At 39.4% G+C, this 16,069-nt stretch overlaps 1 protein-coding gene across 1 annotated transcript in view; it reads left to right on the forward strand.

Annotated features, from left to right (window-relative positions):
* The window catches only part of LOC132817083 (coiled-coil domain-containing protein 158-like), a 158,983-nt gene that overhangs the window by 81,529 nt on the left and 61,385 nt on the right, over positions 1 to 16,069 (forward strand). Inside the window, exons 9-10 of the mRNA XM_060827249.1 lie at positions 10,256 to 10,453; positions 12,262 to 12,777. Of these exons, the coding sequence (XP_060683232.1) occupies positions 10,256 to 10,453; positions 12,262 to 12,777 (714 nt within the window). The remainder of the gene's footprint in view (positions 1 to 10,255; positions 10,454 to 12,261; positions 12,778 to 16,069) is intronic.

Genomic DNA, 16,069 nt, shown 5'->3' on the forward strand with positions numbered 1-16,069 from the left:
TTTGAGTCCAACATTTGATAATGATTTTTCTCTGGAGTATTTTGGTCAAAATACTTCTGTATTAACTTTAATCAAACATGTCACAAAGTCGTACAGCACAGAAACAGATCCTTTGGTTCAACCAGACCATGCCGAACATAATCCCACCTGTCTTCTGCTGACCCATATCCCACCAAACCTTTCCTATTCATGTATCTATCCAAATGTCTTTTAAATTTTGTAATTGCTCCCACGTCCACCACTATTCCACACACAAACCACCCCCTTTGTGAAAAATTTGCCTCTTATGCCTTTCTAAAATCTCTCTCCTCTCACCTTAAGTTTATAACTTAAACTTTCCATACCAGGCAACATCCTGGTAAATCTCTTCTGAACCCCCTCCAGCCTGATAATATCCTTCCTATAACAGAGCAACCAGAACTTGACCCAGTATTCCAGAAGGGGCCTCACCAATGTCCTGTAAATCTCTCCATAACTTCCCAACTCCTATACTCACAGGACTGAGCAACGAAGGCAAGCATGCCAAATGCCTTTTTTATCACCCTGTTATGTGTGATGTAAACTTCAAGATTTATGTACCTGTACCTCTAGATCCCTCTTCTACAACACCACCCAAGGCCCGACAATTAATTGTATAGGCCTTACCCTTGTTTGTTACACCAAAATGCAGTACCTTGCATTTATCCAGATTGAAGTCCATCTGCCATTATTCAACCCGTTGACCCACTTGGTCAAGATGTCTTTGTAATCTTAGAAAACCTTCTTCACTGTCTACAATGTCACCAATTTTGGTATTGGATGCAAACTTACTAACCATGCTTCCTGCATTCTCATCCAATCAGTGATATAAATGATATACAAAAGAGGACCCAGACCCAATCGAATGAAACAATGCTGTGGTCACAGGCCTCAAGTTTGAAAAGTAACCCTCTACCCATTACTTTCTATCTCTGGCCAAGAAGCCAATTATAGATCCAATTGGCAAGCTCACCCTGGATCCCATGTAACCTAACTTTACTAATTAGCCTACTGTGTGGAGCCTTGTGAAAGGCTTTACTAAAATCTGAATAAACAACGTCTACTGCTCTGCCATCATCAATCTTTTTGGTAACTTCCTCAACAAAACTCAATCAACTTTGTGAGACATGATTTTCCTTGCACAAAACCATGCTGACGATTCTTAATCAATTTTTGCCTTTCTAAATGTCCATATTTATTTTTTATAAATACCTCCAACATTTTACCCCTAACTGAACGCAGACTCATAGTCTATAGTTTCCCGGTTTCTCCTTACAATCTTTTTTAAACAAAGGTACAACATCAACCACCCTCCAGTGATCAGGCACCTCACCTGTAGTTATAGATGACGCAAGTATTTCTGCGAGGGGTCTTGTGATTTTCTGTCTTACTTCCCACAACATTAGATCAGGTCCTGCAGATTTATCCTTAAATATTAGAATCAAATCCCCACATTGAAAGTTGAGAATCCCATTTAATGAATGTCCTTGTTATATAGGATGTTTTACAGAAGAAACAGTTAAATGATAAGTGTGCTGAACGCAAAACCTTGCAGTTAGTTGGTTGGTTAACTTGGTTAAGGAATGCAACAATAAAAATGGGTAACTTGAATTTTATAGTTAGTCTGTGTCAAACCAGTGAGTTTGTTGTAATTAATGCAGTTGGCATTCTGATGCTAACACTGAGATTGCAACTGCACATGTGCAGGCAGTGCTTTCCCAGTGTTGTAGCACAAGGAAACACTTGGTTTAAACTGATGCATAGCTTCATAGCAATTTTATGCTGTTTTATCAGATAGAGAACTTGGAAAAACAAGTAGAGCAATCTCATTGCGAGATTTATAATTGCAAAAGAGAAAAAAATGAATTCAGGCAACAGGTAGAAAGCACAAATGGTCGACTCCAACTTTTAATGGTAAGTCTAGTTGCTGGTTAATTTCTAATCTGAAATCATTAATATTTATTATGTTAAACAGGATAGTATTTTGTATTAAATTATAATTGTTAGATGCTTTTAACTGATTCCACAACTTTTCATTTATACAAATCTTCACTTACTGAACATCTAAGGAGAGTCTAGGACCATACATCATAGTCTCTCAGAGTTAAGAGGCACCAGTTTAAAACTGAGATGAGGAGGGATTTTTTTCTCTGAAGGTTCAGAGCCTTTGGAATTTCTTTGCCACAGAGAACTGTGGGAGCAAAGTCCTTCTATATATTTAAGTCTGAGATAGCTAGATATTTTATCAGTAAAGGAATTAGGGGTTGTGGGTAAAAGGCAAAGTGTAAATGAGGAATGCCAGAACTGAATGGCCTACTCCTGTTCCTATTTCTAATGATCTTATGGTCTTAAAATAGGAATTGCAGTCTTCCCACAGAGGACCATAATTCAGGTACACAGCCAATAAGAAAATCACATTCTTCATGAGGAGAAGAATAGCCATCCATTATAATGCCTTGTTCCAATCCCTTTTTTGGTTCTTTTCTCTCATTACGAGCACGATGTCTCTGAATTCTTTCACATTAGAAAAATAATTTTGCCTTATTATTCTTAACTCTTAATTTAGCCTGTGACATTTTTCCCAATTGATATTATTTCCATAATGAAGTTTCCCGTAAAATTCATTTAGAAATTATAATGGAGCGAAGTACTATAATGCCACCTTGGGTGGGTAACGGTAAGTAAAGCATATCCCTGTTGAGTAGGCTGGGTACCCAGTTAATCGCAACTTGGACTCAATTGGTGGCAGCTCTGGTTTTTATAATCTTTGTGAAAGATCAAGGATTAGACTTTTATGTGGACTTGAGAAAACCAGACCCTCATGCTCTTGCTCCTTCTGAAAAACGCTCCTAATTCATGAGTGACTTTGTGTGGGATTTTCTTTGCCTTCTCTCATCGGGATTATGTTTTGCAAGTTGTGATGTATGCATTTGAGTACTGGTGCTGGGGAAGGCCAATCTTGGTTCTCCAACTCCACCCTCAATGTCAAGTGAAGGTTCCCTAAACAAATTTGGAACAGTAATAGGCTATTCAGCCCTTCAAGCCTCCTCCAAATATCTATGAGTTCATGGCCAATCTGTTGATGTCCCAAATTCCTCATTTCCTATATCCTCAATAACCTTTGATTCTCTTGCCTAACAAGAATCTAACTACTTTGATCGTAAAAGTATTCAATGACTCCACCTTTGAAACTTTCTGAGGCAGAATTCCAAAGTCATCCAATCCTCACAGAAAAAAATGTCTCCTAGTTCTGGACTTACCCACAAGTGTGAACATGTTTTCCATATTCACATTGTTAAGAACTTTCAAGTTCTTTTAAACCTCAATCAAATCACTCCTCACTCTTCTGAACTCGTGAAAACAAGCCCAGTCTATTTGAGCTTTTCTAATCAGACAACTCACTCATTACAGATATCAATCTAGTAAACCTTCTCTGAACTGTCTTCAATGCATTTACCTCATTCCTTAAATAGGAAGACTGTAAATAGTATTTAAAATGTGGCCTCATCAATGCCCTATATAACTCAAGCAAAAATCTTGTTTTATGTTCGATTTCTGTCATTTCAAAAGGCTAGCAACACATTAGATTGACTGATTGTGCCGTCGCTGCAAAGTAATCTTTGGTGTTTCATACGTTGGTACACCTGGATCCCTGTGCATCCTGGAATTCTGTAGTTATTCTCTGTTTAAGTGACACTTTGTTCACTTACCTTTGTGCTATCTGCAAATTTAGCAATCATATCTTTGATCCTCCATCTCAGTCAATAATATAAATTCTAAGACATTGTGGGCTTAGCACAGACGTAGTTATAATCTCAGTAATTTGATTCTAAGAGATTCCCCATGACTGACATCAAGTTAACTAGCTTATAATTCACTGTTATCTGCCTCCCTCCCTTCTCATATAAAGGGTTATATTTGCTATTTTAAAGCCAAAGTGAAACCTTCATGGAATATTACAAACTTTAGGAAGTTAACACCAAAGCATCCACTGTCTCATTAGCCACCTCTTTTAAAACACCACGATGAAGTCAAATGAGGACCCAGAGACTTATCAGCTGCGGCACCATCAGCTTTCTTTGTACCATTTCCTAAATGGTGATAATTTCACCAAGTTCCTCTTTCTTCAATATTCAGGGTTACAGCTACTACTGGGATGCTTCTTCTATCCTCTATAGTGACGACAGAGGCAAAAGATTTATTTGTCATATTCACTCTTTCTTTTTTACCTGTTATGACTCCCATTCTTACCCTCCAGAGGACCTAATCACTTCACTCACTCTTTTTCTTTATAAATACTTATAGAAATTCCGATTGTTTTTACATTTTTAGTTCTTTATTCATTTTATGTGATTATTTGCCTTCTGACCAGTTGTCAATTACCATTTTTTTGTATGCTTTTTCCCTCGGTTTGATGTTCTCCTTCACTCATTTAGTTAACTGCAGATGGTGGTCTAGCCCTTGGAAATTCTTTTTAGCAGGAGTGGATATCTGACACTGCTTCTGTACCGACCTACCTGTTAGCCTAATGTCACTTCAGCTAACTCACGATTGCTCTTTTTCAGTTACTAGTCTTAGAGAGCCACTCTTCTCCCTATCATAATGGATGGAATGATCAATCATATTATGATCATTACTACATCATCACTGATACCATGTCTCACACAGCCTGCTCTGTGGTCAGTTCCAGAATGTATTGTTCTAAGGATCTACCTCAAAAGTATTCTATGATGTCTTTCTTGAACCTACCATTGCCATTCTGATTTTTCTTTTACTTTATTTGTAGATTAAACTCATGCATTGTTATTGCTGTCCTTCTGTTACAAGCACCCAGTATTTAATGTATAATCAGTAGGATGCTACGTTGCGATTAATTAACGGCCTGAAGATCACTCCCACAAGTGACTTCCTTTCCCTACTATCCACATCTTCACCCAACAAGATTCTACAACCTGATCTCCTGAGCCAAGCTCAACTCTATCTATTGCATCTAGATGATTAGGTAGGTAATGCCTTATACCCCACAATATTCAGAACCTAGTCTTTGTCATCCTGCAACCATGTCTCCATAATATTTATTAGATCATATTTATTCATTTCAGTGCATTATGAATTTATTGATTTTGTCATGTATGCTACATATGTTTAGATTCATATCATTCTCTGAACTTTATTTTTGACAATAATTTGCTCTCCATCTTGACTCTACCTCTTGTTCTGTTGCAAATACACAAACTTGATCCCTCACCCGCTTGTTTAGTTTAAAGCTTTCTACTTACCTGATTTTTGTGGATACCAGACCTGTTCCAGTTTGGGTGAAGACCATCCTAATGATACAGACCTCACTTTCTCTAGTATTCATACAATGCCCCACTTCTCAGACACCAGTCTTTAAGACATTAATTCACTTCTCTAAGGCGGCATGGTGGCTCAGTGGTTAATACTGCTATCTCACATCACCAGGACCCTGGGTTCGTTTCCTGCCTTGGGTGACTGTCTGTGTGGAGTATCCTCCAGATGCTTTGGTTTCCTCCCACAATCCAAAGATGTGCAGGTCAGGTGAATTGGCCATGCTAACTTACCCATAGTGTTAGGTGCATTAGTCAGGGGTAAATATAAGGTTGGAGAATGGGTCTGGGTGAGTTATCCTTCAAAGAGTCTATGTGGACTTGTTGGGTCAAAGGGCCTGTTTCCATACTGTAGGGAATTTAATCTAATCTAATTTTATTCACTTCTCTAATCTTATTTATCCAATGCCAGTTTGGACATGACTTGGACAGTAATCCAGAAATTATTATGTTTTATGTTCTGCTTTTTAATTTAGCACCTAACACCTCATGTTCTGTCAGCAGGACCCCTTTCTTGATTCTACTTACATCGTTGGTACCAATGGCCACTGGATCCTCCCCTTCCCACTGTAACTTCTTCTCCAGCCCAGAGGAGACATTCCAAACCCTCACAGCAGGCGGTTACATGGCTATTTGGCCTCATGCTCTTTGCTGCAGTGGTCAATGTCAGTCCCTCTCATGATAATGTCCCCCTATTACTATTAGATTTCTTTGCCATCACCCTGCTCATCATGCACCCACACCACCATCTCCCTCAGTTTATTAATGGCAACTCCATGTCCCACCTGATCTCTTATGCTTTCTCCATTCTTCCCATGCATCCAGCATAACCGATCACCCAGAATGCCCTTTGTATAGTCTTCAAGAGTCATTCAATGGGTTTGGAATTCTTTTTCAAAATTCGCTGGAAAAAAACAAGCATCTAATAATGTAATAAAACTATGAATTCAAACACATCAGCATTGATACTAGAATAAAAATACCTATGTTAAAAAAGTTATAATCCTTAAATATTTATTAGATTTTTAACTAAGACACCACATCAAAAGCATATTCTGTCATTACAGCCTCTTAAAGTTTTCAAACATTCTTGGAACCTGATGAGCTGAAGCCAGTTGCAGCTAAGCATTCAGAATGTTGTTAGTAGCTTCCCGTTATGTTGCCTCAAACTGAGGTAACTGATGTACCATTTCCATTTCAAAGCAAAGTTCTTATCCATTAGTGAAGGGAAGCAAGTGCAGAAATATTTGTCAACTTTCTAAGGCAGTGCTTTTTTTCCAATACTGAGCTGTCATCCAAGGTTTGAATTAGCTTTAAGCAGACACTGTCATTGCACTAAAAACACATCTACATTACAGTACAGCACCTAATCCTACTATTTTACATCTATCTCTCAGAATGTTCTCACCATTTCAGCAGGACTCTTCCCAATGATCATTATCTCTTTCCTATACTGGCTGAGATTACCGTGAAGGACTCTCCTTCTCAATCTCTCCCCTCATCTGAGGTGTGGTGACCCTCAAGTTAAACCACTACCAGTCCGCTCTCTCGCTCTCTCGCTCTCTCTCTCTCTCTCTCGCTCTCTCGCTCTCTCTCTCTCTCGCTCGCTCTCTCTCTCTCTCTCTCCCCCTCTCTAATGAGATAGCAGCCCTATGGGTCTGGTAAGACTATAGCAACTTTACTTTTTATCTCTTGAACCAGATTTTCTGTAAGCACTTACAAAACTCCCATTCTCACACACAAATTGTGTGCAGGAGGAAATACAAATTTTTGCTGACCCTCACAGCAGAAGCCCAGCCCTAACGTCTGATGAGGTATGTGCATATTTGCACTCAAAGACTTCATGATCTGTGAAACAACCATGTTGAAAATTGAAATGGGACTGGGAAAGCACAAGGAAAGTGTATTATCCAGTAAAATTCAGAGTTTCACAGCCCAACTCACACCTCCATTTTGAGAGAAAATTCTGGGTCTATAGGTACTTTCCAGTGTTATACTTATGTAATATACATCTTTGCTGTCAAGTGAAAAGCTTGCTTGAAATTTGTCTTACCTTGACTTGCCAGCCAGTGACCAGACACTTGGCGTGACTTACATTTCATCATTTTATCCAAATAGTCTGTACTCAGCATTAGAAATAAGGGATAAACATATAGCTTGCTTGTATAATTGTCTGGAATCAGCACTGTCCACCAAGCAACTTCTATCCTGAGAAGTGATCAAAAGCTTGGTCAAAGAGCTAGGATTTAAAGAGTGTGTTATGGGTAGTAGAGGTAGCTATTGAGGCAGAGAGGTGGAGAGAGGGAATTCCAAGATTTAGTCCTGAGCAACTAAAAGCAATGGTTGCTAATCGTAAGATGGAGATATATAAGAGGTCAAAATTAGAAAACAGGGATCTCACTGAGGTGGAGGGTTCAGAGAGGTTACAGCCTGCCCAGGAAGGGACAAGGTCATAAAAGTGGTTTGAAGGCAAGGCTGAGAATTTTAATACTACTATAGCTAGTTTAGCAACCAATATAGGTCAGCCTGCAGAGGGCTGATAGGTGAATAGGATGTTGAGAGCTATGATATGACCATAGAACTTTGGGTATGGTGAATTGTATACAATGTTACAGAGTATATATGGCACAGAAATAGGCCATTTGACTCAACCTTTACATAAAGCTGTTTGCTCTCCACTCAGGCTCCTTCCATCTATCTATATAACCATCAATAAACTATCCCTTCATGTTTTATCCAACTTCACTCTAAATGCATCCATGGGGCAGCACGGTGGCTCAGTGGTTAGCACTTCTGCCTCACACTGCCAGGGACTCTGGTTCGATTCCACCCTCAGGTGACTGTGCGAAGTTTGCACATTTCCCCGTGTCTGCATTAGTTTGCTCTGGGTGCTCCAGTTTCCTATCACAATCCAAAGCTGTGCAGGTCAGGTGAATTGACCATGCTAACTTGCCCATAGTGTTAGGTGCATTAGTTAGAGGAATGGGTCTGGGTGGGTTACTCTTTGGAGGGTCATTGTGGACTTGTTGAGCTGAATGGCCTGTTTCCGCACTGTAGGGAATCTAATCTAATCACTCTATGTGGTGCACTATGTGGTGCTAAGTTTTCCTATGCTTTAGGAAAGAAGTATCTTCCGAATTAGATATCTTAGGGTCTATTTTAGATTGAAACCCAGCAAGATAATTGGAATTCAAATCTAGAGAGTGTAAAGGGCATGATTGAAAGTTTGAAAAGCTCTAATACTGAGGCAGAAAGGAAGTAGTTGTAGTCAAACTGGCTTGACAGAATGACTGCATTGGACAAATCTCTTAGGATCATTTTGCAGTAATAGATACGATGGTTGAGGAAAACGGAGTGGATGCACAGAAGGAATTTCGTAAGGCTTTCAACAAGGTACCATTGAGCACACCATTGGAGGAATTGAAATGGTATGGAATTAGAAGGGTGGTAAGAAATTTGATGAAAAATTGATTAGAAAGGGCATTACACAGAGTGGAAGTTATTGAAGGTGATAGGGTCTCACCTGGTGGCTGGTGAATCAGTGAGGGCCTTCTGTTACCTGCTGTTAAGAAGGTCTGTGGTATTAAGTACCAGTTATTTGGATATGGACAGAATCCCATCCACTGTCTCAACTAAATGTCCTTGCACCCAGAGTGTTGCATGTTAAGGGGTAGTTTCAGAGTTTTTGAAAATGACCAGGAATGTCTCACAGTGCAGTTCTCATTTGCTTTTGTTTACTCTGTATATTAATGATTCAAATTTATACACAATTAAACATTTAATTTTACACAGTTTACACAGAACAACAAGGTTTGGGTGTTTAGCTTCACAAACATTGAGTGCCACATCAAGTTGATAAGGGGATGGGTCAGCTCATAAAATACTGGTACAAAACATAAACATTAAGAAGTAAATGTGACTCAATGTGAAACTTTAGGAAGAAGAGAGCAGGAAAGCCATTTGTCGTTTTGGGCTTCACACTACAGGAAAGCAATAAAGGGATTTGATTTGCTAGGATGTGAGGATATATGAATACAGAAAATCCTTGGAAAAATTAAGGCAGTTTTCACTTAAACTCAGATTATTATTGAGTGATTTGATTGAGGTGCTAAAGTGATGAAGCGTGGAACAGTATAGACAATTATCAGTGATTCAGGGAAGTGGAAGTGCAAAGAAGGGACCTCCCTAGTATCCTTGTCAAAATAACCACGTAATCAACCGGCAGAGATTGCATGCTCCTGAAAATGGAATGGCTGGATTGGTAATTGCCACGTGTACCTTGGGTGAGACAACAGTTTAACATCTGCACTGCCTCATCCTTGCTGCTTCCAGCACTCCATACATAAACTTGAATGGTTTCTATTAAGCTATATATTGGTGGATAATTGAGGTGTGCTGTAGAAAATGTTCTTTCGCTTATTTCCAATTTGAACAGAAAGGAAGTGATTATTGATTTCCTGGTGTGCATTGTGCCTCTCCCCTCCTGCCACACAGTTGATCACAGTTGCCTCCTCCTTATAGCCAGTACCACTCTTTTCACTCATCATATCAGCCTTCAGAGATCTGAGAAGCATCAGTCTTTTTTGTCTATTTTCTGAAGTGCCTTTCTGATTCTGCAAAACTCACCCCATGGCTCAATTTTACCAGAAAAATAGGACAAGCTTAATCTCTCAGTCTAGGCGAACAATGGGGAGGGCAGAAAAAAAGGTTTTTGCATCATGCATCTGTCACATATTCATGAGATCCTGCTGACTAATATTTCTTCAATCATAAACTTTAGCTGCTCTTAGCCCCCCTCCATTTCCCAAACTCTGTTAAACCAGCTAGTTCTTCAGTGCTGGCAGTCGTAGTTTTTCAATTTCAAGTCAGTTTTATTTTTGATTTTTCAGGCTGACTATTGTAAACTTGAAGAGGACCTCAAAGTGGCAAAAGAACAAAACCAGAAGCTGTGGGAACGTGGTGCAAGTAATAGTCTCTCTGTTGAAAACTTGGAGCGGGAATTGGAGTGCAAAAATCAAGAAATTCTGCGACTAGATGGTATGATAAACTCTTTGAAGGAGCAGTACCAGCATCAGTTGCAATGTCAGGTTAGTTTGTGCAAAGGTTGTTAAGCTTTTTTTGAGTGAGAAACCTCTTTTCAAATGAATAGAAATGATCGTTCACCTATTCCAGCGAATTGATAATGCTGTAAAATATTCATAATATCTAGACAAAATTGTATTGTATTTTGTCACACTTTCTTTGAGTTTAATATTTTAAAAAAAGCTCCCTTCTGTTAACTAAGGCTGAACTCATCCTACAACAGCCTTGGTAAAAGCAGGTCTATCTGTTGCTCTCGGTGTTTCTCCATGTCACTCCCCTTGGAAGTGAGACAGCCAACTTTCTCTTAGAACTCCATTGCTGCCCTATCCTTCTAAACTCTTAACAAGCTTGAAATGTGCTATTGAATGAGCCTTTTCAATTGTTGCAATCCATCTTGTTGATCGTACATGCTGCTAATGTGCTGATCCAGTGGTGAACAACATTATTAAGGTAGTAGATGGGTGCCAGTCAAACAAACGTCATTATCCTGGATGGTGTCAAGTTTCTTGATTATCATTGGAGCTGCACTTATCTAGGCAAGTGCAGATATCCCATCAGAACTCTGACCTTTGCCTTGTAGATAGTGAGACTGACCTGCTTTTGTTACGTGACTTGTCAGGTTAGCAGTGACTCCCAAATTATTGGTTGGCATTGGCAATCCTGTTGAATATTATGGAGTGATTAACAGAGATGGTCATTGCTGAGCACTTGTACAACACATATACATTACTTGCCTTATCAACCCAAGTTTAAATGTTATCCAACTCTTGCTGTAAATAGACAGACTACCTCATTACCTAAAGCATTATGAATGGAACTGAATGCTTTGTCGTCATCAGTGAATATCCCCATTTCTGACGTTTTGGTAGAGAGCAAATCATTGATGAAGCAGCCAAAGATGATTGGGTCTAGGCCAGTTGAGTTTTTTCAGGTTTTGTTTGGTAGAATTTGACATTACAGGACGAATGTATGACAAATAACCAAGCCAAGAAATTGAATTTGCAGCAGTCTCGTTGCCTAATCTCATTGTGATGAGATGGTAAACTGGCAGTCGAGTGCTCAGAATAGGTTCATGTAAAAGATCCCATCACACAAATTTGAAGAAGAACAGGGGAGATGTCCTCAGTGCCTTGGCCAATATCTATCCCTCAAACAAGCATTAGAGAAAAGCACATACTATTGCATTATTTTCATCACAAAGAAATGTTGGCAAAGTACAGATGTCAGTCTACGATGCCATCAAAATCACAGCAGAAGCCTGAAAGTGTTTTATTGTTGCTTCTCTTTAATTAAGAAGTCCTCTACATGCCCTTGTTGAAATTTTGCACATTCTGTTGTTTCTTAAATGTTCATTTCTTTGTTCCTTCTAAGTATGGAAGATTATAATATTTTTTTCTCTATTACTCCCAAGAATGTTTTGACAAAAGACTTAAAAGTTGAAAACTATTTCCTCTGATTACAGGGCATTTTTAGTGGAAGTCTAAATCTCAAAGGGAAACATTTCAAAGAGTAAAACTTGAAATGGACCAATTTTGTGATTGGACAGATTTTTGAATCTCTTTACCAGTGATCAGTCTCTTCTACAGCACAACAATTTTTCTCTAGCTCTGCCACCTATATTGGCAAAGACAGAGTGTGTTGTAATAATGATGTTAGTGCCTGGACATTTGCTTCAAAGTTTGCCAGGTTTTTTTGTGAGACATTGTCAAATTAGGAAAAGCTCATAATATAAGGTTTGAAACAAATTGGGATACTTTTAGAATAAAAATTCTCTTAGATACTTGTAACATGTGTTTTCTTTGTTCAACCAAAGGCATCATTAGAGGAACAAAGAAATGAAGACCAAGAGAAAATCAGGAACTTAGTCAAACAGTATGAGAACTGCAAGGAACAACTTTGTAAAACTGGAGAGGAGCTTAATAAGACGAAACAGCAACTTGACCAAACAGAAATAACTATCTGCCAGTTGGGGGAGAAAATAAAAGAAAAGGACAGATGTCTGGAAAATGAAATCGCAGAAAAAGGTAAACTGCAACATGAAATTGATGAAAAGTGCCAAAGGATTCATAGGATGAAAATAGCAGAGGAGACCATTTGTGATCAATTTGAAGAAGCAGTTACCCACTTAAAGAAAATGCAGTGTGATAATGATTCACTGAAAATGGAGTTGAATGAGAAAAACAAGATGCTTGCCACTTTGCGACAGGAAATGGAAAGCATTTCTGAAATGGCATCACAACAGAGCTGTGCATCTGAGGCACTAGAGCGTGAAAGAAAACAACTTCAGTCCGATATAGATTGTCAAAACCAGAAGATTCAAGAGTTAAAGGTCAGATAATGAATATACAGCCAGAAATAGGTCACTATGGTCAACTTGTTTATGCATTACACAACATTTATCCTACTGCCTTTTATCAAATCTCCTCACCGTAACTTCTTATTCTTCTCTTTCATGCATATAATTACTTATTTTTAAATGCATCAATGCAATTTATTTCAACTTGTCTGTGTACTGGGCTCCATATTCCAATTCCCTCTGTGTTAAAATGTTGCTCTTGATTTATGTAGTAGGTCTATTGGTGACTATTTTTAAAATTTCAGTCTCTGTTTTAGATCTTCCACAGTGGAAATATTTTCTCCACATCTGCCTTAAAGTCTTTTATAACCATTAAACCCCTATATCGGGGTGACCCCCCAGACTTTGCTAAAAGATAAAAGAAGCCAAGCTTGTTCAGTGCATTTTGGTAGGGATAAGTTCCTTGTGAATAATTTGCAAGGTTTCTTTGTGAGGCCTTGACAAGTTAGGAAAAGATCATAATGTAATGCCACCATCTCCAATATCTCTATATCTTTTTGATATTATGACAACCAGAACTATGCACCACACCTCAAGTGTAGTGCAATTAAAGTTCCATATACTTTTGACAAACATTTTATTTTCCCCAAAATGGGTCCCAGTGCTTTGTTGGGTTTGCTACCTGGTTTTAGAATGGATTGTGGGGGTCTCTGGGGGAGTTGCTCCTCTTCACGCTTCCCCCCCACTCGTGTCACTGAGGCCCAGGCAGGAAGACCTGCCTGGCTCTATCCTTATCCTTGAACTCCTCGATAAGCTTTAAAATTGACACCAGATGGCAATTGGCTCTGAAGTAACCAATAACTGACTGCCCTGTGTAAAACTTCAGAGAAGTTGAGGGTAGAAGGCCACCTAGAAAATTTTACAGGCACCTCCCCACCTCGCTTTTCTGTAAAGTATTGCAAGGAGGTGATAGAGAAACACATTTGGACATCAATTGCATAATGATGCAAGAATGGTAAAACATTGTCAGTGGAATCTTTGATTATCCTGATATAGATTGGGATAGTAATCGTGTATTGAGCAAGAGGTGGTGGAATTTCTGATATGTATATATAGTACAGGAGAATTTTCTAAATCAGGATCTTTCCAGCCCAGCAAGGAAGGAAGTGTCGGTCAGTTAGCTCAGCTGATTAGAGTGTGGTGATAATAATGCCACATCATGAGTTCAATCTTCATACTAGCCTTGTCTGCAGGTTTGCAGCTATGAATTCATTGTTAGGTAGCATGGTGGCCCAGTGGTTAGCACTGCTGCCTCAGAGTGCCAGGGACCTGGGTTTGATTCCAGCCTCGGGTGACTGTCTGTGTAGAGTTTGCACATTCTCCCTGTGTCTATATGGGTTTCCTCTGGGTGCTTCAGTTTCCTCCCTTAATCCAAAGATGTGCAGGTTAGGCGAATTGGCCGTGCTAAATTGTTCTGTAGTGTCCAGGGATGTGTAGATTAGGTGCATTAGTTAGGGGTAAATGTAAAGTAATATGGCAGGGGAATGTGTCTGGGTGGAATACTCTTTGGAGATTCGGTGTGGATTTGTTGGTGCCAAATGGCCTGTTTCCACACTGCAGTGATTCTGTGAAATCTAGACCTAGTTTTGGGGAATGAAGTAGAATATATTTCAGTGGGAAAATATTTGGGAAATAGAACATAGAATAGTACAGCACAGGAATGGGCCCTTTGGTCCACAGTGTTGTGCCGAATATGACGCCAAATGAAACTAATCCTTTCTGTGTGCCCTTGATCCATATCCCTCCATTCCTTGCATATTCATGTGCTTCTCTAAATGACTCTTAAATGCCTTATCCTATGCCTGAACCACCAACCTTGGCAGTGCTTTCCAGACTCCTACCACTCTCTGTGTTAAAAAAATACTTGCCCTTCACATCTCCTTTGAACTTTCTGCCTCTTACCTTAACTGCATGCCCCTTTGTATTAGACATTCTAGCTCTGGAAAAAAAAGTTCCTGACCATCAACTCTGTTAATGCATCTCATAATTTTATAGACTTCCATCAAGTCTCCCCTCAGCCTCTGACATTCAAGAGAAAACAACCCAAGTTTTTCCAGCCTCTCCTTGTAGCTCATACCTTCTAATCCAGGGAGCATCCTGGTAAACCTCTTCTGCACCCTCTCCAAAGCCTCCCCATCTTTCCTGTAATGTAGTGACCAGAATTGAATGCAATGCTTTAAGTGTGGCCAAACCAAAGTCTTCCAAAGCTGCAACAAGACATCTGACTCTTGTGCTCAATTTCCCGACCAATAAAGGCAAGCATACTACGCATCTTCTTTACCACCCTATCTACTTGCGTGGACACTTTCAGGGAGCTATGAGCTTGAACCCCAAGATTCTTCTGTATATCAATGCTGTTCAGAGTCCTGCATTAACTGTATACTTTTCCTTAAAATTTGATCTTCTAAAGTGCAGCACTTCACACTTACCCATATTAAACTCCATCTGCTGTCTCTGCCCATATCTGCAACTGATCTATATCCCACTGTATCCTTTGACAACCTTCTACATTATCCACAACTGCACAGATCTTTGTATGGTCTGCAAACTTACTATTAGCCATCCATCTACATTTTCATCTAGGTCATTTATACACATCACAAACAGCAGAAGACCCAGTATGGATCCCTGTGGAGCACCATTAGTCATGGACCTCCAGCCTGAAAGGTACTCTTCCACCACTACCCACTGCCTTCTATGGGCAAGCCAGTTCTGAATCCAGAGTGCCATGTCACCATGGATCCCATGCATATTAATCTACTGGATGAGCCTTCCATGAAGCCTTATCAAAATCCATGTAAACAACACCCACTGCTCTACCTTTATTGATCACCTTTGTCACCTCCTCGAAAATTCAATAAAGTTAGTAAGTTATGACCTGCCCTGTACAAAGCATTGCTGACTGTCCCTAATTAGGCCATGCTTTTCCAAATGTGTGTAAATCCTATCCCTAAGAATTATCTCCAATAACTTCCTAACCACTGATGTGAGACTCACCAGTCTATAGTTTCCTGGGTTATCCCTATTTCCTTTCTTGAACAAAGGATCAACATTAGCTACTCGCCAGTCCTCCAGGACTGTGATCATAGTGTCATTGGTTTTTGAGTAGTCATGGAAATGGACAAGGAAACATGAAATGTGAAAATACTCAACTGGAGGATGGATAAATTTCTAAATTGAAAAGAGATTTGACCAAGTGGTTTGGCTTCAAAGATTTGCAGGTAAAATAATACTAAGTGCAGGAAAGCCTCAAACAATGCGATAC

This window comes from Hemiscyllium ocellatum, chromosome 1 (genome assembly GCF_020745735.1).
Source record: "Hemiscyllium ocellatum isolate sHemOce1 chromosome 1, sHemOce1.pat.X.cur, whole genome shotgun sequence".
NCBI classification, from domain to species: domain Eukaryota; kingdom Metazoa; phylum Chordata; class Chondrichthyes; order Orectolobiformes; family Hemiscylliidae; genus Hemiscyllium; species Hemiscyllium ocellatum.